The sequence below is a fragment of the Calliphora vicina genome, chromosome 4 (assembly GCF_958450345.1).
Source record: "Calliphora vicina chromosome 4, idCalVici1.1, whole genome shotgun sequence".
NCBI lineage: Eukaryota > Metazoa > Arthropoda > Insecta > Diptera > Calliphoridae > Calliphora > Calliphora vicina.
In genome coordinates, this window is record NC_088783.1 from 46,332,444 (window position 1) to 46,357,171 (window position 24,728).

General features: G+C 29.6%; 6 protein-coding genes across 6 annotated transcripts; 3 read left to right on the top strand and 3 right to left on the bottom strand.

Annotated features, from left to right (window-relative positions):
* Positions 1–2,501: 2,501 nt before the first annotated feature.
* Positions 2,502–4,621, bottom strand: LOC135957791 (endoplasmic reticulum membrane-associated RNA degradation protein-like). The gene is made up of 4 exons (XM_065508596.1): positions 4,444–4,621; positions 4,042–4,373; positions 2,722–3,887; positions 2,502–2,661 (listed from the first exon to the last, which is right to left on the bottom strand). The coding sequence occupies exons 1-4, from the start codon at positions 4,619–4,621 to the stop codon at positions 2,523–2,525; spliced, it is 1,815 nt and encodes a 604-aa protein (XP_065364668.1). The 3' UTR covers positions 2,502–2,522.
* A 1,381-nt stretch (positions 4,622–6,002) lies between these two features.
* Positions 6,003–8,117, top strand: LOC135957830 (myrosinase 1-like). Its single transcript, XM_065508635.1, has 7 exons — positions 6,003–6,095; positions 6,170–6,473; positions 6,536–7,063; positions 7,129–7,463; positions 7,527–7,629; positions 7,696–7,799; positions 7,902–8,117. The coding sequence occupies exons 1-7, from the start codon at positions 6,067–6,069 to the stop codon at positions 8,029–8,031; spliced, it is 1,533 nt and encodes a 510-aa protein (XP_065364707.1). The 5' UTR covers positions 6,003–6,066; the 3' UTR covers positions 8,032–8,117.
* Positions 8,118–10,164: 2,047 nt separating this feature from the next.
* Positions 10,165–17,329, top strand: LOC135956555 (uncharacterized). Its single transcript, XM_065507089.1, has 8 exons — positions 10,165–10,229; positions 10,295–10,446; positions 10,505–10,593; positions 10,829–12,135; positions 12,482–12,708; positions 16,287–16,492; positions 16,559–16,730; positions 16,806–17,329. Exons 1-8 carry the CDS (start codon positions 10,165–10,167, stop codon positions 17,153–17,155), a joined length of 2,568 nt encoding a protein of 855 aa, XP_065363161.1. The 3' UTR covers positions 17,156–17,329.
* A 1,437-nt stretch (positions 17,330–18,766) lies between these two features.
* Fer3HCH (Ferritin 3 heavy chain homologue) lies at positions 18,767–19,581 on the top strand. Its single transcript, XM_065507172.1, has 3 exons — positions 18,767–18,923; positions 18,989–19,210; positions 19,327–19,581. Exons 1-3 carry the CDS (start codon positions 18,786–18,788, stop codon positions 19,534–19,536), a joined length of 570 nt encoding a protein of 189 aa, XP_065363244.1. The 5' UTR covers positions 18,767–18,785; the 3' UTR covers positions 19,537–19,581.
* LOC135956627 (probable alpha-aspartyl dipeptidase) lies at positions 19,546–20,579 on the bottom strand. Its single transcript, XM_065507171.1, has 3 exons — positions 20,424–20,579; positions 19,808–20,368; positions 19,546–19,680 (listed from the first exon to the last, which is right to left on the bottom strand). The coding sequence occupies exons 1-3, from the start codon at positions 20,540–20,542 to the stop codon at positions 19,617–19,619; spliced, it is 744 nt and encodes a 247-aa protein (XP_065363243.1). The 5' UTR covers positions 20,543–20,579; the 3' UTR covers positions 19,546–19,616.
* A 2,309-nt stretch (positions 20,580–22,888) lies between these two features.
* LOC135956557 (probable alpha-aspartyl dipeptidase) lies at positions 22,889–23,759 on the bottom strand. The gene is made up of 3 exons (XM_065507091.1): positions 23,659–23,759; positions 23,028–23,588; positions 22,889–22,952 (listed from the first exon to the last, which is right to left on the bottom strand). Exons 1-3 carry the CDS (start codon positions 23,757–23,759, stop codon positions 22,889–22,891), a joined length of 726 nt encoding a protein of 241 aa, XP_065363163.1.
* Between the last annotated feature and the right edge of the window lie 969 nt (positions 23,760–24,728).

Consider the following 24,728-nt stretch of genomic DNA (forward strand, 5'->3'; position numbering starts at 1 on the left):
TTTTCTATATTCGAATGGTACTTTTTGAATTTTCTGTAATAATGAACATAGAAATATGAAGTTAAGCATATATGGTCCTAAGTGAGTGAGAATTCTAGGGGGAGACTTTTTGGTACTTTTTGTTTATTCTAATAGTACTTTTTTGAATTTTCTATAACTATGGACTAAGAAACATGAAATTAAGCATATATGGTCCTAAGTAAGTGAGAATTCTATGGGGAGACTTTGTGGTACTTTTTCTTTATTCGATTGGTACTTTTTGTAATTTCTTCACCAATTAACCTAGAAACATGAAATAAAGCTTATATGGAACCGAGTGAGTGGGAAACTACAAGTGGGTGCTTTTTGGTACTTTTTCTATATTCTAATGGTACTTTTTGAATTTTCTATAATATAATGGACCTAGAAATATGAAATTAAGCGTATATGGTCCTAAGTGATTGAAAATTCAAGCGGATACCTCATGGTACCTTTTGTTTATTCTAATGGTACTTTTTTTTAATTTTCTATAGCAATGGACTTATAAACATGAAATTAAACATATATGGTCCTAAGTGAGTGAGAATTCTAAGGGGAGACTTTTTGGTACTTTTTCTTTATTCGAATGGTACTTTTTGTAATTTCTTCACCAATGAACCTAGAATCATGAAATAAAGCTTATATGAACCCGAGTGACTGGAAAACCACAAGTGTATACTTTTTAGTACTTTGAATTTTTGAATTTTTTGAATTTTCTATAACAATGAACTTAGAAATACGAAATTAAACGTATATGGTCCTAAGTGAGTAAGAAGTCTAGGGGGAGACTTTTTGGTACTTATTCTTTATTCAAATGGTACTTTTTGTAATTTCTTCACCAATGAACCTAGAAACATTAAATAAAGGTTATACGGACCCGAGTGGGTGAGCAACTACAAGTGGGTGCTTTTTGGTACTTTTTCTATATTCTAATGGTACTTTTTGAATTTTCTATAACATAATGGACCTAGAAATATGAAATTAAGCGTATATGGTCCTAAGTGACTGAAAATTCAAGCGGATACCTCATGGTACCTCTTATTTGTTCTAATGGTACTTTTTTTTTAATTTTCTATAGCAATGGACTTAAAATCATGAAATTAAACATACATGGTCCTAAGTGAGTTAGAATTCTAGGGGAGACTTTTTGGTACTTTTTCTTTATTCGAATGGTACTTTTTGTAATTTCTACACCAATGAACCTAAAGCCATGAAATTAAGCTTATATGGACCCGAGTGAGTGGGGGATTTTTGGTACTTTTTATATATTCTAAGGGTACTTTTTTGGATTTCCTATAATAATGGACCTAGAGTTTCCAAAGCCGCGGTTTCGGTTTTAAAAAATTAAAAACCGATCGGTTTCGGTTTTGTGATAATTTATTAAATCTTAAGTATTATAGAAACAAAATTAGTTGATAATATAGGAAATGATATACAAATCTAAAATTCAAACTTGATAATCAATGGTACTATTTCCTTATTGCAATGGTACTTTTTGAATATTTTATAATAATAAACCTAAAAATTTAAAATTAGGAACACATTTTGCATTTTCTATAATAATGGACCCAGAAATATGAAATTAGACATTTACAAATAGATTCACAAAGTGAGACTTGATAGTACTATTTCTTTCTTCTAATTGGGGTGGCGAAGCGCACCGGGTCAGCTAGTGCAATATAAAAGTATGTGTTTTAAATTTAATTGAGATTTTAATATTCCATTTTTCGTTTTATTTAGATTTGTTTTTATAATTACAATACCGGATTTACGGCTCTTTGACCTCTTTTGCGGTTGTCAACCTAAGTGAAATATTTGTATGTTTAAACTTTATGTGTTTTCAAAATACATAGTTTTTTTAGTAACAAAAATATGCATTACAACAAAAAAAAAATAACTAAAACAAACTATTGTTTAAACTATTTTTGTTGTTTGTCATGCAAAATGTTATAAATTTGTAAGCGAATTTAAATTGTTTATAAAATATTTGGTAGGTGCTTGTTAAAAATGTCAAGCTAATATAGATCAAGGTCTTAATAAAAAGAAATTAGTTTCTTAGGGTTTATAGAGAAGCACAGCAGATAATTACATAGCTACATACAGTGAGTGATAGATAATACAATGGATACAATATGGACTTTCAAAATAAATAGCAAACGATCTGAAGGTTCATCGCCACACTGTTTTCAAAGCAATTAAACAGTAAACTTAGACTTCAACCTAGAATATTTAAAAAAAAAACCTTCTCCCGTGAAATTTGGTTTTTGGCGGTTATGACTCGATTTATTTGAAATGATTTCCAGAAATATTATGTTAAAGTAACTGATTTCATAAAAAGTAAGATAAGACATTGATTGATTTGTTTATTATGTAAATACTTTAAATTTTATATCGGCAAAACCACTATATATATTACAATATTAACAAAAATACAAAACGTATAAAAAAACAAAAATTTTAACACCCAAATTAATTACCTTTTAATAAAATTTCATAATTTTATTTTAATACTTGTATAAAAAAAGTTTCCTATGAAATTCTTCATATTTACAACACAATTCCAAAGATTTAATCCATTCATTACTTTCACAATGTGAATATTTCACAAAATTTTCGCTTATAGTTAAGCTGTGTTTCAGAAATCTAAAAGAAACATTAATTCAAATCAGATTTAAAAATGTGTACAATAAAATACAAATTTACCTTAAAGTTTTGTCACAGTTGCATTCCCCGTTCAAAACAATTGAAAAATTAGTTTGCAATAAAGTATAAATTTTAGTAATACTCGATATAATTAAACATAAAGTTTCAAATATATTGGGCAAAGCAGTTTGTAATTTCTCTAAAGTTTTACGTCTCTTGGAATGAAGCTCTCGTTGGGCCAATAAGTCACTGCGCTTGGCTAAGGACTCCTCATAGTTCCCAATAGTTTTATTAAAATTTTCTGCAATTTTATTTATTAATAACATCAATTCGGCTTCCTTTTTAGGCCGTTTAAATATTAAAACTTTATTCTTTTTAAAAGCAAACGAATTTAAAAGCAACTCTTGGTTACAAGCCAAATGTTTTTTAATAAACATTAACAAGTTGTCCCCACATTTTATTAATTTTTTGTTAGTTAAACAATTTAAATGTAATTTACTTTCATAATTCTCATATAATCCAAACTCCTTTGGATATAGTAAAGAAAGGAATATGTGAAGCACCAAACTACACAATTGAGAATTATTTAAAGCTTCCAGGAAAACTTCTCCATGGCTAACTTTATCACGTAAACGACAACCATTTGGTGAGATAAAAATATCATATAACATATGAAAACAGCCTTCAAACATTGAATTTTCAAAATCTAACAACTTATTGGAAGTAACAAGAATTTTATCACCATTTGATACTTGAGTTTCAAATATGGTATCCATAGTTATATAGTATTCATCCAATTTAGCAGATATATCAAAATTATTAACTTGGCCATAGTGTAATCTCAATAAAAGTTCAATTTGTGGAAGTATTAGAATAATAAATTCTTTATATTTTTGTGATTTGTAATAAAACAACAACTGTTCCCAATATGGCTTAAAATCATTATTAACATTTTGGACTTTTTGCTCTATAAATTCAAAATCTATTGGTTTAAATTTATAAACATTTTCGATAATTTGAATATGGTCATTAAACGTTGTTATTTGAAGTCTTTCTTTTAATTTTATATTCTTGGCCTCAAGTATGCATCCTAACGAATGTATAGTTATTAATAAAACATTTGTAAAATAATTGGGAATTTCCATGGGTTTGGGAAAGCCATGCCAAGCAATATTACGCAGATTGATGGAGTTTGGTGAACCCATGAGAATTTTTAAAATTATAACCTGGAAAAAAGTAAACAAAAAAAATGTTGTAGTTATTTATTAAATTGAATTTAGAATAGATATTGCTAGGTAGAATTATGAATAAAAGAATTACATACTATGATCATTTCAAAAATATTTTGTATTAGAAATAAATACCATTAATAAAACTTACCATTTCTGAACCAAAAATCTTTATAATTTCTTCAGAATGTATTAAATCTTTTAATAGATGTGGAGCATGTTTTCCTTGGGTTTGAGTCAAATATACATTAGTTAGTGCATTTGCCAGTACTGAGGTTAATATTAAAATGTGTTCAACAGTTTCCGTTTTATTGTTACTAAAATTGTTTTTCATATCCAAATACAAATTCACATTTTTACCCATCCATTGAATTTTAAGGACATTTTCATTGAAATTTTTTAATATTTGATTTGTGTATAGAAAAATTGGCAACAGTTTATTGCTGCACTTTAAATAGTCCTCATATTTGTAATTTTCTACGACTGCATGTAATAAGAAAAGAAATAGCAAGTAAAATTAATATTTTATTGTTATGTATCTCCAAATATTTACCTTTGAAAACTTCATCAGCTCCCAGATTTGGCCACAAATGCTCGAAAATTGTCTGTGAGTTAAATGTTCCATTGCTGTGAAAATATGCAGCAACATTATCTAATTCTTCGGTAGCATTCATTTTATAAAATTGGGCAATTTTTGCATTTATTAAATTTGACTTTGGCAGAGAAAACATGTTTATTTATGGAAGAACTTTTTGCAAAATTATTAAAGAAAAACATCGAGTAGATTGTTCTTGTTTACATCAGCTGTGTTTACATTGGAACGAAACAAACTTGAAACAAAATCCAATAAATGCCAGACTGTTGATTCAATTTCTATAGGTTGTAGAATTAGCTAAAGCGTTTTTATACATACGTTTGTTGGTTTAAAAGTTCATACAAGATCCTGGTAGGTTTGATTCAAACTGCCTGAAGGTTTGATTAATGTATAAAATACATGGATTTAGATTGCATACTGAATGGGCATATTTTGCATGGATAATTCAGATAATAAATATACTGTGTTTGACAATATAATGGAAACTTTTCCAAATATTCAATTATTGAACAAATGAAGATATTTAGGTCAGCTTGAATATGATTTTAATGTTAATTACTTTTTGACTATATGCAGGCCATGGCCGCTCATATTCATTACAAAACTAAATTGTTATCTACTATTAGAAACAGGGATTATCCAATGACACGCTAATGTTAATTTCATTAGTTCTTCAACAAAATTTGAATCACTATGGGTTTAGTGATTGTGGTGAATTTTCTACTTCTTTTTCGTCGCTTTTTTACTGGGTTTGAAAAGTTCATGTTTTTTTTCTGGATCCTTATAGATAGCGGAGTCGATTAAGCCATGTCCGTCTGTCTGTTGAAATCAATTTTCTGAAGACCCCAGATATCTTCGGGATCCAAATCTTCAATAATTCTGTCAGACATGCTTTCGAGAAATTTGCTATTTAAAATCAGCAAAATCGGTTCACAAATGGCTGAGATATGAGGAAAAAACCAGGACAACCTCGATTTTTGACATATATCTGGATTACTAAGTCATTAATATAGACAATATGGATATCTAATGATAGATATTTCAAAGACCTTTGCAACGACGTATATAAGACCATAGTAAGTTGGACCTACAATGGGTCAAAATCGGAAAAAATATTTTTTAATCCGATTTCTTTTTCACAAAAAAAAAAATTAAAATTAAAAAAAAAAAAATTTAAATTTAAAAAAAAATAACAATTAAAAAAAAATTTCCAAAAAATAAATAAACAACTGGAAAAAAACTAAATTTTGTTTACCTAAAAATATTTAAAATTTGTATTTTGAAGTATAATTTGGTGAAGGGTATATAGATTCGGCACAGCTGAATATAGCTCTCTTATATATAATATAAAGTTTAAATTCTAATGTCACTCACTGTATATTGGTCATTAAAATAAAACAACAAATTCATTCAAATTAAACTTATCAATATAAATAAATGATTGCAGATCTTTCAGTTCAAGTATAATTCGAGTTTTTACTCTCGCTACATGCATATAGACATACATAACAACTAATGCACGAGTATACAAATGCACAAATAAAACAGTTCTATTTTGCATTTGAAACTGGAAGCGGTAATATGTCACGAAAACTCATATTAATATTAAGGTAAAATATTCAAATTGTATAAGAACTTTACACTAAATTAATATCAAAATAATTTTAATTCAATTTAAATATAGTTTACTTTTAGTATTTTTACTCACAGCTGTTAAGGCACATAATGTAAGTAAAAATGAACAAAAAGTATGCGCATTACAACACCGATCGGGTAGTAAACATTTTCCCTCGAATTTTAAATTTGGTGCATCAACAGCAGCCTATCAAATAGAGGGTGGCTGGAATGAAGATGGTCGTGGTCCATCCATATGGGATACATTTACACATCAACATCCGGAAATGATTGATGATCATTCGACGGGAGATGAAGGACCAGATTCTTATCATAAATTTGACAAAGATCTAGAAGCTTTAAAGGAATTAAAAGTATTTATTTATGCAATTACCATACTTATTCCATTTAAAATAACAATTGTTATTATTTTAAGGTTCATTTCTATAGGTTTTCTATATCATGGTCACGGATATTACCAAATGCTGACATTTCGTCTAAAAATCAAAAAGGTATTGATTACTATAACATGATCATTAATAAGCTATTAGAAAATGGCATAGAACCCGTGGTTACCATGTTTCATTACGATTTACCTGAATCCCTTAATCTGTATGGTGGCTTTACCAACCTCGAACTTATTAAATATTTTACTAATTATGCCAAATTATTGTTTGAAACCTATGGCGATCGTGTCAAGGTATGGATTACTTTCAATGAACCCTATGACTACTGTATTCCCGGCTATGGTGATGGCAACTACCCGCCCATGGGTCACGATCATGGTGTAGCCGATTATTTATGCATGGATACCACTCTTAAAGCACATGCTGAAGTTTATCGTTTGTACAGGCAGAACTTTTTCGAAAAGCAAAAGGGAAAGATCGGCATGACTTTGAGCACTCGATTTTATTTTTCCAAAACTAACAATTCTTCTATAATAGATCGCGCTATGCAATATTCGGTGAGATATCTAAATTTTTTTTTATAACAATTAAAATTTATACCTTATATTGTTGTCAATTCAAGTTGGGCTGGTTGGCTTATCCTCTGTTTGGTGAAACCGGCAATTATCCACAAGTTATGTTAGATGATATTGCCAAAAATAGTGAGGAAGAGGGGAGAGCATGGTCTCGTCTGAGAAGTATAGCGGAAAATGAGAGAGATATTATTAAACATTCTGCAGATTTTCTAGGTCTCAATTATTACACATCGCGTTATGTAGAGGAAGCTAATCCAGCACAGGGTAAAAAGCCTTCTTGGCAATATGATTCACGTTTGAAGTATGAACTGGATGTCAAATGGAAGAGAGGAAAATCTAATTGGTTGTATTGTGTTCCCGAAGGTCTAGAGGGTTTGTTAAAGTAATTACAATAGATCTACATACATATATGAAAATATCTCATGGTAATTTATTTCAAACTTAGTTGGATCAAAAACAATTACAATAATATTGAAGTTATTATAACTGAAAATGGTTGGTCCGATGATGGCCAGTTGGATGATATGGAACGTATTGACTACCTCAAAGTATGGATTTTATAAAACATTTTATTAAAAGTTCACAAACTAATCGTGTCAAATATGTGTTTGTAGGCTCATTTACAGGCTGTTTTAAATGCCATTAACATGGGCTGTAACGTAACACGCTATACGCATTGGAGTTTAATCGATAATTTTGAATGGCAGCGGGGTTACACGTAAGTTGTTGCTATTGTTCACTTCAGCACCAAGAACATTGCGTGTTTGTAAAGTGTTGTTTTAACACATTTTAATTTGTTTGTTTTGTTATTTTACTTTAGCGAAAAGTTTGGATTGTATTATGTGAACATATCTAGTGCAGGCAAGGAACGTATTGCCAAATATTCAGCACGTTATTATAAGAGTGTTATTGAAAGTAAAATAATACCGGATTTTGTTGCGGGAAATTAAAATTTAAGTAAAGAAATAAAGTTTATTAAACTATATATATACATATGTATGCATATTAATGTGACTGTGTAAATATAAAAAAATAATGTTTTATTTTGATATAAATATAAAGAGGAATGTTGATAAATTAATACTAATTAATATTACAACAGATTAGTTATTGATAAATGCAGTTGCTGTCAAATTTTAATACTTTGAGTCAAAGTTTGTTTGATTATCCCTTAATAAACAAACACTTTCGACTATATACAGTGGTTAACAATACATTGGAAACTTTTCCAAATATTCAATTAATAGGTCAAAATCTTTAAAAAACAATCTTAATAAAACTATGAAAGGATTTTTAAAAAGATTAATTTTACTTATAAAATAACGATTTTTTTGTAGTTTTTATTATACGTGCTTATGCCAACCAAAGTGTAAAAATATTTGCTTGCGATTATCGAATAACAAATAATCTAAAAACAGTTATCGAAACCCCCATTGTTCTGTTCTTCTGTTCAAGACTGTAAAGAAGAATAAAGAAAAAGTATGTAGTAGCATAACGAAACATTACCATTAGTTCTCACTATGATTGATTGTACCTTCACTCTGATGCGCATCAGCTAACTTTTATGACGATAAATTTGAAAATTTATAATTTTAAAAAAAGTACCATTAGGAGAAAAAGTACCAATTTCCCTTTTGAATCTTGATTTACAGTAGGTATTTACAAAGTTATTTGATATTTGATTTTTATACTAAAACTCGATTTTTGGTATAAAATATGGGCGGTCACAGATTAGGCTTATTTTTCTTAATATCACGGTATTGTTACGTTTTTAAAGGTAAACAAAATTTATATTTTTTCCAAAGTAGTTTTTTCATTTTTTGTTTTTTTTAAATTTTAAAAAAAATTTTAGCGAAAAAAGACTTTTGGTGAAAAAAAAATCTTCGGGTTAAAAATATTTTTTCCGATTTTTACCCATTGTGGGTCCAACTTAAAAAAAATGAATTAATTAATGACTAGTAATCCAGATACAGGTCAAAAATCGAGGTTGTCCTGTTTTTTCCTTGTATCTCAGCCATTTGTTTACCGATTTTCTCGATTTTAAATAGCAACCGAACCGGAAGAATTCCGGAGATATTGATGTATGAATCGTGTATGTAAGTTATTTGGGGGCTTCGGAAAGTTGATTTCAACAGAAAGACAGACGGACATGGCTTAATCGAGTGTGATATCAATATCCAGATCCAGAATATATATACTTTATAGGGTCGGAAATGAAAAATGTAATAATTACAAACGGAATGACAAACTTATATATACCCTTCTCACGAATGTGAAGGTTATAAAAAAAGAGGGAAATAAATCTATAACTTCTAAACGGTTAGTCCGGTTTGAATGAAATTTCACATGCTTAATGAGGAAGTGCTGTCGAGTTCAAGTTTGAATTGAGTTTAATTTGAACCTAATGGATCGGCAAAGTATGACACCTCGGGTATGTTGAATTTTTAAAACGACCTTATTTGTTCGTTTGTGTTCTGATTTCAAAAATATTACATATATATAATCTCCTCGCCGAGCACTACATAAAAATGAATTCTTATACCTTAGGAGATATTTGCATTTGAAAATTAAATTTTCAAAATTGTTACCCAGTTTTTTGATAACAGCGGGTCCAAATATTACCCGTTTTGCTTCATTTTTCATTCATAAGAAATGTGTGTGTCAAATAAAAGAAGAATTGTTTAAAAATAATGACTGAGTCCAAAGTAATATGCATTTGAAATTAAAAAAATGTAAAAGTCGCGAAAAAAGTATTTTTTTTTATTCGAATAACCACCATAATTCACTACATTCTTAAAATTATATTACGATCTGGCATCACACACGTTTCATATACATAGTTCGCCAGCGCCATCTTTAGGAAATTATCATCACTTAATAATGCAAACTTTTTAAACATGCATTTTAAGGAAAATAAATAAATAAAAACAAGGGACGCACAAGTAAAATCCAACGAATTAATAATATGAAATTGAAAATAATAAAAATTATTACCTTTTCATTAACAAAAGATTAAGTGTAAAGTGTTTTTTAGTTAAAATCGCTAACAAGTATACAAATGTTTTGTTTAATTTAAGAATAATATGGATCAAAGAACAAATTATTTATCATTGATCCTATTGGATGCCCTGGAGGATGAAAATGAAAGGTATGTTTAAATAGAATGTACTTTAGATGATAAACTTTAATAATATCTATTAATTTTCCTTAAAGTGATATAAATTTTATATTAGAACGCAATAGTAAGGCTATTGATCCTTCATATGTTCCTCAAGACAGAGGCATTGCACCGCTGCACTATGTGTGTGGCATGCAGAATGAGCAATTGGCCATAGATGTTACAAAACGTTTCTTGGATATGGGAGGTATATGTAGTATTTGTATTTTGTTAGACGGAAATTTTAAATTACATATTATTTTTAGCTGATCCAAATTGTCGCAGTGAAGATAATATGACTCCTTTGCATGTGGCTGCCATGTATGGAAAAGAGGAAATCGTACGTTTGTTATTGGTAAGTACTGTATCTTTGATTGTTTTTAGATTTGGTAGAGGAACTTTTAAAATGATTTGGAAGAAAAATTAAATGCATTGGGAGACAATACAGAAATAAAACTTAAGTTTCCATTGTTTTACCATAATAATTAATACTTTTTGACAAATCTATTAAGTAAAAAAAGAAATTCTCTATCCATAATAATTAAATTAAAATGCAATTAATTACACAATTTTGTTTTTAAAAACATTAGCAACATGGTGCTGAATTGGAAGTTTATGATGATGACCGAAAAACACCAGTTTTATATGCCATTGATGAATGTAACTTTGAGGTGATTCAAATAATGAAAGATTACATTTTTCTCAAAAAATACGAAAAGAAAAAGGCCAACAATTCAACAATACTCACAGAATCTAGATTTGAAAATTCTTTACAACAAAGAGTATTAAATAATAATAAAGCCACAACCTCATCAACACCACAAAGCACACCAAATAAAATCAATGACCCAAAGTTGGCAAAACACAAAAATCTATTGAAAGTGACAAATTCTCTAGATGAATCGTTTGGTCAGGGTAGCGATAAAAACAAGTTTACACCAAATCGCATTAATTACAATTATGATGTTACCTCTCCATATTATATAAATATAACCCATAGAAGAAATAAACCTCAGCCGAAATTTCCCGACTACCCGCCAGAGGACACCAAAGAAAAGCAACAACTCGAGAATAGTGGCTCTATGGAGGAGGTACTATCTATTTCAATGCAAGATATTAACTTGTCTTCACCCGAACCACCGGATGCTGTAAATATTTTCTCCTTAACTCAGGAAAATCTAAAAGAACTTACACAGCGTACAGCCACCTGTGAAAGATCACGCTTGTCTTTAATTGAAACTTGGCGGGAAAAAGTGCAAAAATCACGAGCCCGCCAATCTATATTAAAACAATTTGATGACATTGTGGAAATGATTGACCAAGTAGTTGAAAACGATCATTTAAATTTCACTAATACAGAATTGATAGAAAAATCTCCTGCTAAAGAAGCAAAACAACAACCAGATATTGAAGTTGACAGTGGAGCTTGTGCCTCAACCTCATCTTCTCTTATAGATACAACTGAATATCATAATTTACCCACATATAATAAAAATCATGAAACTACCGAAACGTTTGAAAGAAAATCTCCGCCAAAGCCTCAAATGAGTTTAAGTAAATTGCTACAAACGGTGGCTGAGGCTAAAATACATGATTTTGAATCAAATCATTTAGAAATGCCTAAAACACCTTCACCGCAACAAAATGGAGATTTGGAAAGTAGTTATCAAACTGTACCAGAAATTGTGATTGCCTCACCAAACGATGATGATGATCAACGGAACCCACAAGCTAACAACACAACCTCCAATTTCATAAGATCACCCAAAAATAATGAGTACTTTTTGCAAATGACTGAAGCTTATGTCCATACAGATGATGAAAATGGTTTGGTGTTTTACGAAACTAAGCTACTTAGTAATGTGGGCAATAAACAGGCAGAGCAGAGGAAACATTGGTAAGATTTTTTAATTTCAAATATTTGAGCATATTTAAAGTCACTTCATGCTATTTAAGATCATTAATTAAACCAATCCTAATTTAATTATACAAAAATTAAATTTGAAATTCCACGAATTGATAAAATTTATTCATACAAATATAAACCACAATTTAAAAAAGAGTCAGTATTAAAGATTTTTTTCAATATAATCAATCACATTTAAATTGTCGTTATGTTATTTTGAAGATTAGTTGAATACATTATTTAGTGTGTAGAATATGAATTATTATGAAACGGCATATTGGTCTCTATTGCCGCTTTCCATTTTAATAATATTACTACTGATAATTTTATTCTTTAGTACTCCGAAAACTCCTGGTCGAGATTTAGACAGTACAATGACTAGTCAATCTACAAATTTGACTATACCACTGGATTATGAAACTGATGAATTGAGAAAAGAACTAACAGCATTTGGTGAACCTCCGGGACCCATTACAAAAACCACCAAAAAATTATATATCAAAAAGCTTATTAAGTATAAACGGAAAACACCAAAACTGCTGAATCCTAAAGAAAATGTAATTAGTAAGTATATTTTAATTGTATTCTATTTTTTAGGGTTTGTTTTAATGACTGAAGTATTTATTTATCGTGACTCATTCGCATGGTCTAACCAAATATTATTATATTTGTGTGTTGTTATCGTAGCAAAACAAGTGTTGTTAACTAAGTATATCAAATAATTGTACGATCAATTTTTCATCAGCTGTTTGAACTTAATATGATACTAGATAACCCGGTTCGCTTCGCTACTTTAATTGCAGTAAATAAAAAGTTATGGCTTTTGCCAAAGATAGTTCCAAAATTGTTGATAATTCAAAAAGATTCATTAGACAACATAATAAAAAGTAAGAACCCACCTAATTTCATATAGGATCCTGAATATAGAAAAATCAAAATGTTAAAACCACATCCAAACAGTTAACCTTTTTTATTAATTACAGACAAACGGCTGGACCGATTTAAATTATGTAGACTCTTAACATTTTTCATACTAACTTTCGAAAACAGAAGACAATTTTGCCCTTTCTTTTATTAATCTTTTATCATTGTATCAAATATCCGTTGTTTGCAAGTGGACATCGGAATGTTACTCTTTTCGCAAAGTAATCAGCAATACAAATGCCCTCAATATCCCTTTGTCCACGTACCCATATGAATACAACTAGGTAAATAAATTAGTTTCGAAAGTTTATATATTGGCCTACACCATTTCCAATTGTATATCAGAAATTTCTAATTGTATTTCAGAAATTTCTAATTGTATTTCAGAAATTTCTAATTATATTTCAGAATTTTCCAATTATATTTCAGAAAATTTCAATTATATGTCAGAATTTTCTAATTGAATTTCAGAATATTCCAATTATATTTCAGAATTTTCCATTTATATTTCAGAAATTTCTAATTGTATTTCAGAAATTTCTAATTGTATTTCAGAATTTTCCAATTGTGTTTCAGAAATTTCCATTTGTATTTCAGAATTTTTAATTTATACTTAAAAAGTTTCTAATTGTATTTCAGAATTTTCCATTTGTATTTCAGAAATTTCCATTTTTATTTATGAAAAGTCTACATAAAATTCCAAATAATTTGATTTATTAATTTTAAGGTCGCTTAAATTTTCCCGATTTATTTAATTTAACAGACAAATCCGAAAACATTTCACTATATATTAAAAAAGTACTCACGTGTGCCGAAATAATCTTATATTTGTATTAAGTTAAATAAAACATAAACCGTTCAATATAAAAATTCTCAAAAATACGTCAATTTATTCAAATATTGTACAAATTCATTAAACATTAAAATATTGATATATTACTCGGTATTTATATATTTATCCACTTAGTCCGGAAATCCTCCCATTAAAGTTTTATAGTTACTTCCGTTACCTTTTTTGGACATGTCCTGGTATACCATTTCTGTGTTCTTTAATTGTTTTTTACAAGAGCTTTCCACAGGCCGAAGTTCTGGATTTGCATCCAGTGGTACAAAATTGTCATTATTGTTTGAATATCACTCAATTGCCTTTTTTCCATAGTGGCATGATGCCACATCGGGCCAGACATATGAAGACACTCTGTGCTGTTTTAAGAAATGTTAAATCCATTTTTATAGACACTCCCTGATATATATTGTTTGGTTTTTGTCCAGTATTAATCTTGAACATTACCTAGTCCATCAGCCACATAAAAATCTTGACCTGGAAGTTGTAAAAAGTCTGCCAGTATATAAGTTTGATCATCCACCACACAACAGGTGTAATTGTTTATAAAATTTTACCTCAATTTGTTCGCTCGTTCTTTTGCTTCTAAGTTATTTACCGCATTGCGATGTGGAACTTTCTGAACTTTATACGCTTCAACCCAACATTAGCTTTGGCTCTGTGCACAAAAGAGCATTTAATTTTACGAGCTGCTTTTCTGATAGAAGTATTCGGTGCTCTTCGAAAGAGTTATTCAACTTCTTTTGGCTTACCAATACCTGTTAGACCTTTTTTCTTCCTGATCCAGGTTTCCTTTCAATGTTCAATTCTTCCTTATAGAGTTTAATGGGTTTGGAAACAGTGTGACGGCGAAAATTATATATTTTTTGATATTTTTTCGAATGTCTATATTAAATTTTTTTTTTTAAGTTTTAATTATTAATAGTTGAAGATGAATGATTTAGAAAAGATAATATCTGACATGTTTTTAAAAGCTAACGTGATAAAAAAAAAATAATAATTTGTTGGACCAAGAATAAGTTTTGGATGGAATACTTACATATATCCTTCTTAGTGGATATACACGAAGAGAGAGTAATCTGCAGTCTATAGTATTTCGTGACTATAGCTTCAGGCGTTTGGGCTGTGTGATGTTGAATCAGTCAGTCACTCAGTTACATTACTATTTATACCCTACACCAGCATAGTGGGGAGGGTATATTGCGTTAGTGTTGATGTTTATAACGCCCAAAATATTAAATATATTTCGATATCGACTTTGAATAACTTTCTGCGTCGATATGGCTGTTCATATAAACTTGTGCGAAGAGTACAGAACATAATTTTAAAGATATTTCGATAAAATTATTTTCGGCCCAAGGTCGATGACTGGTATAAATCGGTCCATTATACCGAAATTTTATATTATCGGCCATAAATGCTTGATAAATATCCAAACAAATTTTTCCACAAAATAAAATTCTTAAAAATGTTGTTATCCAGAAAAAATTCAAATAAGTGTCATATAGAAAGAAATCACGCGACCTAATTTCATTTCGATAGCCCCATACAGGGCCTACTTCCGAAAATCACTTTAACAAGTTTAAATCTCATAAAAATGTTGGTATCCAAATAAAATTTAAAAGAAAGATGTTTCATATGGTAATAAATCACGTGACCTAATTCCATGGCGATTGTTCCATAATTTAACATAGCTCCCACATAAGGTCCATTTCCGAAAATTACGAAAACTCTTGAAAATGTTGAAATAAAATTTGATGACGATGACGGTACATAATTGGTCATAGCTCCCATATAAGGTACACTTGCGAAAATCACTCACGAATATAAAGTACATATTGAAATTTTAAAAGAAATATTGTCGGGCTTGACCGACTATATTTCTTGTTTTGTTTTTTAATTGGGAGCACTTTTATCGCTGAAGTTAAAATGTATAGTTTTACATGTTTACTCTTAACGTATATTTTTACGAAATTGTTTGTAAGTCACCCTCCAGTATTGCTTTAATTCGAAAGAAAAACTTATCAAAGATAAAAAATCCAATAAATTAATATGTGAACGACCGTGTTTAAACATTGTTTTTTTTTTTTTTGAAAAACATGCATTAAACACGTATGTTTCAATGTATCATAAGTTACTACATACCATTTGTATTCCATCATTTCATTATAAATTTTAAATTGATTTTTTTTAAATTCATATTCATATTTTTCTTAGACATGTTAGTTTTAAATTTTCTATTTAAATTAAATTATCGAAATTCAATCTCAGTGAGATGTTTTGCGAAATTAAAGCTTCAAAAGAATTCTTGTAAAAGTTGTTTTCTAAAAATTTAAACATATTTTACATATATTAACATTAATTTAATTTATAGAATTTTCAGTTGAACTGGAGAGAACTCTAAAGTCTGAAGAGAATTTCCAACTAATTAAAGACTACATAAAATATGAAGCTGTATCTATGGAATATTTCGAGGGTAATATAAACAAGAAACAAATGCGTGAAGGTCACTTGAAGCAAAGTTTCATTTATATGCTAATAGATCCTCGCATATCGTGTAATTTGCCGGGAGAGAGTGTGGTATGTAACAAAGCCTATGGAATCACAAATCAATTGTTTTTTTTTAATAATTTGTTCACTTTTTAGTTTTTAAACGAATTTGATGTTTGGCAAAGGTTTTTAAAATCAATATTCTATGTAGGCAAGGGTAAAACCGTACGACCCTATTCTCATTTATATGATGCCATGAAGATCCATTCACGCCTACACAATAAGCAGCTGCATGAAAAGACTGATAAACAAGGCAAAAAGATATCAAGTAAGTTGACAATATTGATATGTGTATTTAAATGTATAAATATTAACAAAACAAATTATGCTGATTGATTCTCAGTTAAAAAACAACCTTTAAATGTTGAAAGTTTTAAATCACCGCCTCAAAAATCCTCAGATAGCAAAAAAATTGATCGCATTTTAAATATTTGGGGCAATGGAAATGGTGTTGTCTGCCTTCATGTCTTTCATAACATTCTGCCCATAGATGCTTATACTCGCGAAGCTGCCATTATAGATGCTTTAGGTTTACAACATTTAACAAATTGTAAACGTGGCGATTACTATGGTCCCTCTAAAACATGGACTATGAAAGAGAAAAAATATTTGGGTATAGCTTTGCTTTTCAAAGCTATGCGCATGTATTTAGCTGAGGGTGAATCCCAATTATCTCCAAGTGATCTTATATAACGGCACACCTAGCAACCTTAGATTAAGTTAATATTTGTTTGCATCCTTTTGATCTCAGTGTATTCATGTTTCGAAGTGCTTTAACTCTCTTGGGTTTCCAACAACTTTAAGTGCAAACTATAGTAAGTAAATCGTGTAATATTTGTTTTGCTTTAATTATATCAATAATAAATCGTCATTTTAGGTCTATAAATATTAGTAAAATTAAATTGTAAAAAAAGTAAATATATATTGCTAATGATAATGTATTAAGAACATGATGCACATGGTGCACATCAATCGATATCGACTATACAATTTATTTATGTTCTCAATAAAAAAATTTAACATTCGACCACAGAATGGTAAGCTAAGGTGTCCATCAAAATTATAAGGTCACACACATTTCGTTCTTTTTATGCAAAAATATAAATAGTATTGATTAGACCTATTAACTAAAATACTTGTTCTTCAAACGTTGTACAGATAAGAATAAGAATGAAAATTGTTTTATCAGAGATTTCAGAGAGATAGTTTTGAACTTATCGATTTCGATCACATATTTGAATTTTGAAATAGATTTGTATAACACAATTTCAACTCTATCGATTTTTAAAACTATGAATTAATCGCTTTTTGGAATTCAAATTGTGTATCCGTCTGTTGTATTTAAAAGTCGAGAAGATCTGTGCACAAATGTCTGAGATATAAACAAAAATCCACGACTACCTCGATTTTTTTTACCTATTTTCACCAAGAATTTGTTTTTAAACAAAATATTTTTTTATCAAACATTTTTTTCAGCAAAAATAGTTTTCTATTTTTCTTAAATTAAACTTTGGTAAAGGGTATATAAGATTCAGCACAATTGACTATACTACTCTTACTTGTTTTAAAACATTATCTGATCTTTTCTTTCTTAAGTTCATATCATTTCACTTGTTTACAAGCTAAAGGATCCCTTAATCAATTGCGATAAGCTGATCTGTATTTTCATTGTTTTTAACTTACACACAAATGTTCTTGCACAATCTTATCCGGTATTAAAATACCAAAAAGTTTCACAGTTATACCCCTTTCACATTAGGCAATTAGTTGCGCAAGTCTTCTGGGCAATTTATGTGTTTGTAGATGAGTACAGACTTTCTTGTACATGGCAAGTTGGATTGTTTTTTCATTCATGTTTTCGAAAACGAAAAACAAACTTGCGCAAGTAAGTTGTCTAGCGTGAGAGGGGTCTTACAGCTCTAATATGGTCAAACCTAAGTTATTTGCACAACAGTTCTTTCGATTTCTAATGCTGGGTATACACGATACTAATTTTCTTACTAATCGTATGTAGTATGAGTTGAAGTACAGTTTTGTGATAGACGTTACTATTTGATTTGAAAAAAATCCCAAAATAGCTGACATATAAAGAATAAGCTGTTGAAGAAATATATTTCGTGGTACGACAGCATGAGACACGATACTAATTATCGTACTTATCGAAGCTCCTCGTGACAACATGATACAAGTTACTAATTTCATACTTTTACGATTTATCGTAAAGTGTACACCTAGCATTAAAGTGTACGATCGGAATAACCTGTAAATAATAATTGTAATTTAAATTTCAAAACTGTCAATATTTCTATTTTAATTTTTAATAATGAAATCTTTAGGTCAACGAAATTTTAGACGGCTTCTGTGTCTATTAGTGCGAGAAAATTTTTCAAAGGAATGTGAAAAAGCAATTAATAAACAAATTAATATGGAACTGAAAGCTTGTCATAATTATTTGGCCATGGTAAGATTCACTTTGGGTGTTTAGCTATAATTATTTTATATAAACATGGAATTTATCCTTTATAGGCCTTTCACTTTGATCGTAGCGATGTAGCTGCTCCAGGCGTTTTTAAATTTTTGAATGATGCCAGCCTTGAAGAGCGTAAACATGCTGAAATGTTTATGGAATATATGAATAAAAGAGGTGGCAATATACAAGTTGAAGCATTGGAAGCTCCAAAAGCCAAAATTGAAACAGCCAAAGACGCCATGATAGAAGCATTAAATATGGAAAAGGAAGTTAATCAGGTATGTTATAGAAACAATTATTTTAATTACATTTTTTTGGGACACAAATTGTATTAACAATTACACTGTGGAAATCATTATTTCAAAGCGTTTACATACGTTTTATATTTCTGTAGACCCTTTTGGAAGCCCATGCTATTGCCTCTAAAAATAATGATCCAAATATGTGCGATTTTATTGAAGCAAATTTCCTTCAAGAACAAGTTGATGCCATCAAACAGTTGGCTGACTTTATAAGACAAATTGAACGTTCTGAATGTGATTTGGGCAATTATCTTTTTGATAAATATTTGGCGGCAAATAATGGCAATATGCATAAAAAATAAGTCTTAAAATTATGTTATTTGGTTAAAAAAATTCATATTTGTTTATTTGTTACAAAATATATTCTGTCGCTATTAAAAATTTACAGATCATGTAATAAAAAACTTAAATCTGATTGGGGTTCAAATTCTATTGGCTCCAATTTACTGAAAAGAAATAAAATAAATGATATTTTTAGGGGAGAGTTAATAATCATGTTTACATTTAGAACACCCTGAGTTAAAAGCTAATTTAGTTTAGTAACTCGAATTGGTGACATTTTCAAGTACTTACGGTCTAAACAGCTTAGCATTTCTATCACCAATCAATGTGGCTTTGTCGCCCTCAACTAAAACAGCAGTGCCTTCACGTAAACCCAACACAGGCCTTTTATGATAAAGTAAAAATTCTTCCAAACGTTGATCTCTCGTCTCACCCTTATGTTCTGTATTTGGGTCTGTTTCCAAATAATGTGGATTAATATTGAATGGCACTAAATTTAAGGCCTCAAAAGTGGGAGGATGTGCCACAGGCATATCGTTGGTGGTATTAATAGAACGTGTAGCAACATTAGTACCCGCACTACTGCCCATATAAGGAATGCCTTTCTTTAACGTCTGTTCCCTTATGGCATCCACAAGATTTAATTCATACAATGTTTTTAATAAAACAAAACTATTACCACCACCCACAAATATAGCTTGAGCTGAAGATACAGCCTCAACCGGATTGGCTTTGGTATGAATACCCTCCACCGCATAACCCCAGGGAGTTAAGGCATTGCTAACTACATTTGTATAGTCATCATGATTGGGTAGTGCATAAGGCACAAAAAGTATCTTTGTTACATTTTTTCTGAGAAAGAAATTTTCTTTTGTAATTCATTGTTGTCTTTATGTAAATAACTTACTTGTTAAAGAACTTGATTATATCTTCCTTGGTATGTTCCAAATAACCATAACCAAAGACTCGCGATGAGGACAATAATAGTAGTGAACGCTCGGCAGTCATTCTTGAAAATGCTTTCATTTAAAAATATAACTAAAAATCCTAATCGCTATTGTATTTTATAAAACATTATCTGGATTTAAAATGCAATACACTGCAATTTAGTTAATAAATCTATTTTTGTACAAAACACTTGATGGTAAACAAAGAAAAACAACAACAAACACCAATTAATTTACCCCAAAGTGTATACGTTTACTCCAAACAGCTGTCAAACATTTATCAGGGTTAGAGAATGATGAAAAAATAATAATAAAAAACGTTACATGAAAACGTTACAACTAGATAACGTTATGAATATTATAAATTTTGTTATACCCCACCTTACTATAGAAGGTTGTTATGCGATCTATGGTTTTTTCGACAGAAGTTTGTTTATATACTCAAACTACATTATTATCAAACGCAATTCCGAAAAAAAATTAGCTCGCATAAATCTCTTATAAATGAAAACAAAAAGCAATCATATGTCTCGAAATTTTAACTATAAATTGTCGAATAAATAAAGTATAACACATGTAAATTCATTAACACACTTTTTTTGTAATTTTTGGTATTAAAAATAGAAGAAAATTTAATTAAATTAAAATTTAAATATTTTTAAATTTTAATTTAACAGATGTAAAGTTTTGTTACTAACACATTTAGAGTTAGGTACCTAGAAGCCTAGAACCATACGTTTCTATGTCGACACTATAAATTCACTATTGCCATTCCCTGTAGGGATACTTTTTCACTAACACATGTTTAGAGTGAGGTACTGCTATCAATGTGTCGAACTGATTATTATACTTTGACATAAAATGTTTCATAAAGCGTCTGCCATACGGTAGCAAACTAAGAATAACAAGAAGGGAAGGCTCTCATTTTTTATACAACAACAACTTCTCTCTATTCACACATAAAATTAGTATCTGAATTCGTGAATTCAAAACACTTGACAGAGAGACAGTTAACTTCAAAACTTTTTAAATTCAAATAAATTAAATTTTTGCAGAAACTATGAAATAAAAAGCAGACAACTTTATTTATTAAATCTTTCCTGGTCGAATATAAATTAAATAATTTGAGAAATGTTATAATTTTTAAAGTCGCTTTTTTACAACTACATATGGGTCTAATTTGGTCTTTATGTTCCATTTAGAGGGTACTATATTTTAAAAAAATAATACGAACTTTCGAAACATTGCTGTCAAAAATATTGAGCGAGATAAGAGTATAACGTACGTGACATAACCAAATATTTTTCCTTTACAATCCGTCATATTTAAATAAAACAATCATTGGATGATTTTATAATAAATAAAATTTAATATCGACTCAGATAAATTTTGACAATTATCTATAAAATTCAAAATACTTAAGAACAAGGTTGTGATAGCCAACGAGTGTAAAATATATTTGTTCCTCTTTTCAAACCACAGCCATTTTGACATTGTCTTTTGTTATTTTTCTATTGAAACCAGCTGATTCATATCTGTATAATTTGTGTGATATATTTTAATTTTATTGAAGATTTAAAAAAAAGAATTATTTATCCGCTTCAGAGCAATTTAAGAATTTTGGCATCGATTTGTTAATGCATATTTATAACATATAAATAAACATATTAATATGGAACTAAAAACTTTTCATAATTATTTGACCATGGTAGGATTAACTTTGGGTGTTTAGTAGAGTTTCTAATTTCCCGGACGTTTTGTCTTCCCGGAAGAAAAAGATTTCTTTCATTTACCTTTAAATACAATCAGATCCTGGAAATCTGACATTAGAGAAAATCTAATTAAATCTGAAAACTTGCGTAGTTCAATTCTAAATTTACTACTAATAATTCCTTTAAGGAAATACTGTTTTAATTTTTTGATTCATTCTTAATGATTAAATTGATCTGCTATGACTGAAAAATTGTAGTAATGCCTCATTGCCAACTGAAAAACTGTAACTAGAACCGAATCATTTGATTAGCAACAAATTTGACCATCATAACAAATCTCAATATTGCAACATTAAAGAGAAAACGTATAAAGAAATTCCCGAAAAAAACCAGACAAAAATTTCTAAAAAAAAAATATTCCCGGGAAAGAATTTTTCAAACTATACATATTAACATTTTCACTGTGGAAATCATTATTTCCCTTTCGGAAGCCCGTGCTATGATCCCAAATATGTTTGATTTTATTTAAGCAAATTTCCTTTAAGAACAATTAATGCCATCAAACAGTTGGCTTGCTATGTAAGACAAATTGAACTTTCTGAATATGATTTGGGCAATGATCTTTTAAAATAAATCTTAAAATTATGTTATTTGGCTTTCAAATTCGTACTTGTTTATTTGTTATTGAATATATTGGAAATGCTACATAATATTTACAGGTCATGTAATAAAAAACTCAAATCTGAATGGGGTTCAAATTCTATTGGCTTCAAGTTACTGAAAAAAATAAATATCACACCAGCATTAAAATATATTTTGGTGTAATAAATTATGACATTTTAAAATACTTACGGTTTAAAAAGTTTAGCATTTTTATCACCAAGCAACGTGATTTTGTCGCCCTCAATTAGAAGAACAGTACCTTCAGGTAAAGCCAACACAGGCTTTTTATGCAAAATTAAAAATTCTTCCAAACGTTGATCTCTCGTCTCACCCTTTTGTTTCGAATTTGGGTCGGTTTCCAAATAATGTGGATTAATATTGAATGGCACTAAACCTAAGGCCTCAAAAGTGGGAGGATGAGCAATAGGCATATCGTTGGCGGTATTAATAGAAGGAGCAGCAAGATTAGTACCCGCACTACTGCCCATATAAGGAGTGCCTTTCTTTAAAATCTGTTCCCTTATGGCATCCACAAGATTTAAGTCGTACAACGTTTTTAATAAAACGAAAGTATTACCACCACCCACAAATATCGCTTGAGCTGAAGATACAGCCTCAACCGGATCGGCTTTGGTATGGATACCCTCCACCTCATAACCCCAGGGATTTAAGGCGTTGCTAACAACTTTTGTGTAGGCATCATGGTCGGGCATTGCATAAGGTACAAAAAGTATCTTTGTAACATTTTTTCTGAGAAAGAATTTTTCTTTTGTCACTAATTGTTATCTCTATAATGTGGCTATATATTAATTGAACTTACTTGTTAAAAAACTTGGTTATATCTTCCTTGGAATGTTCGTAATAACCATAACCATAGACCTTCGATGAGGACAATAATAGTACAGAACGTTCTGCAGACATTTTTGAAAATGATTTCATTTCATTTAAAACTATAACTAAAAATCATAATCGCTGTTGTAAATTATTAAGAATTATCTGGTTTTAAAAACTAATACACTGCAACATAATTAATCAATCTGTTTTTGTACAAAACACTTGATGATAAATAAAAGAACAACAACAAACACCAATTGATTATTGCCATAGCTGTAACTTGTGTATGAAATAAAAAAAATAGAAATAGTTTTTATCAGGTATTATTCGAAATCCACGTGTTTTTAAATCGCTAATCATTTTTAAATAAAAGAAATCACAAGTAAAAATTGTTCAAAAAAAAATAATAATGTTGCCATTTATGCTTTGATATTTTTAAATTTACACAAAAAACTTTTAAATTATTGACTGTGTTCAATATAATTTAAGAAAGTAAATTAGTTTTGATTTTTAATAGTTAGTTAACTTATATAAAATTAATAATATTTTTCGTCAAATGAATTATATTTGTTACTCTGGCAAGCAACTATTAATTGTCAAATTCGAATATCTCCTAAGTTATTAGAGATAATTGATAGCTACGACGAGGTTTGTAGTGCTCGATGAAGAGATTCTATATACAGCTGCGAAAAAAAATAGCACCACCCCCAAAAAAAAAACCCTTCCTGTTTAATGGTTTTTGTAGTATATTTTGGATTGTATTCGAGTTTTATCGAGAACCTTCTCCACCAAATATGACAAATTTACTCGCATCTGTCCATAAAATATTCTTCCAGTTTTGGACTGGCCATTTTTGATGTTCCTTTGGGAACTTCATGCACTTGGCGATATGTCTTGCATTTAAACGAGGGGCCATTCTTGGACTGCACGCTTTTAAATTATGTTTTCTGAGACATGTGCGAACTGTTTGTACTGTCGTAGTTATATTAAGGTCCTTTATTAGTTCGGTTACAGCTTTGAAAGGATCCTTTTTGTCCTCGCGAATCACAATTGCGT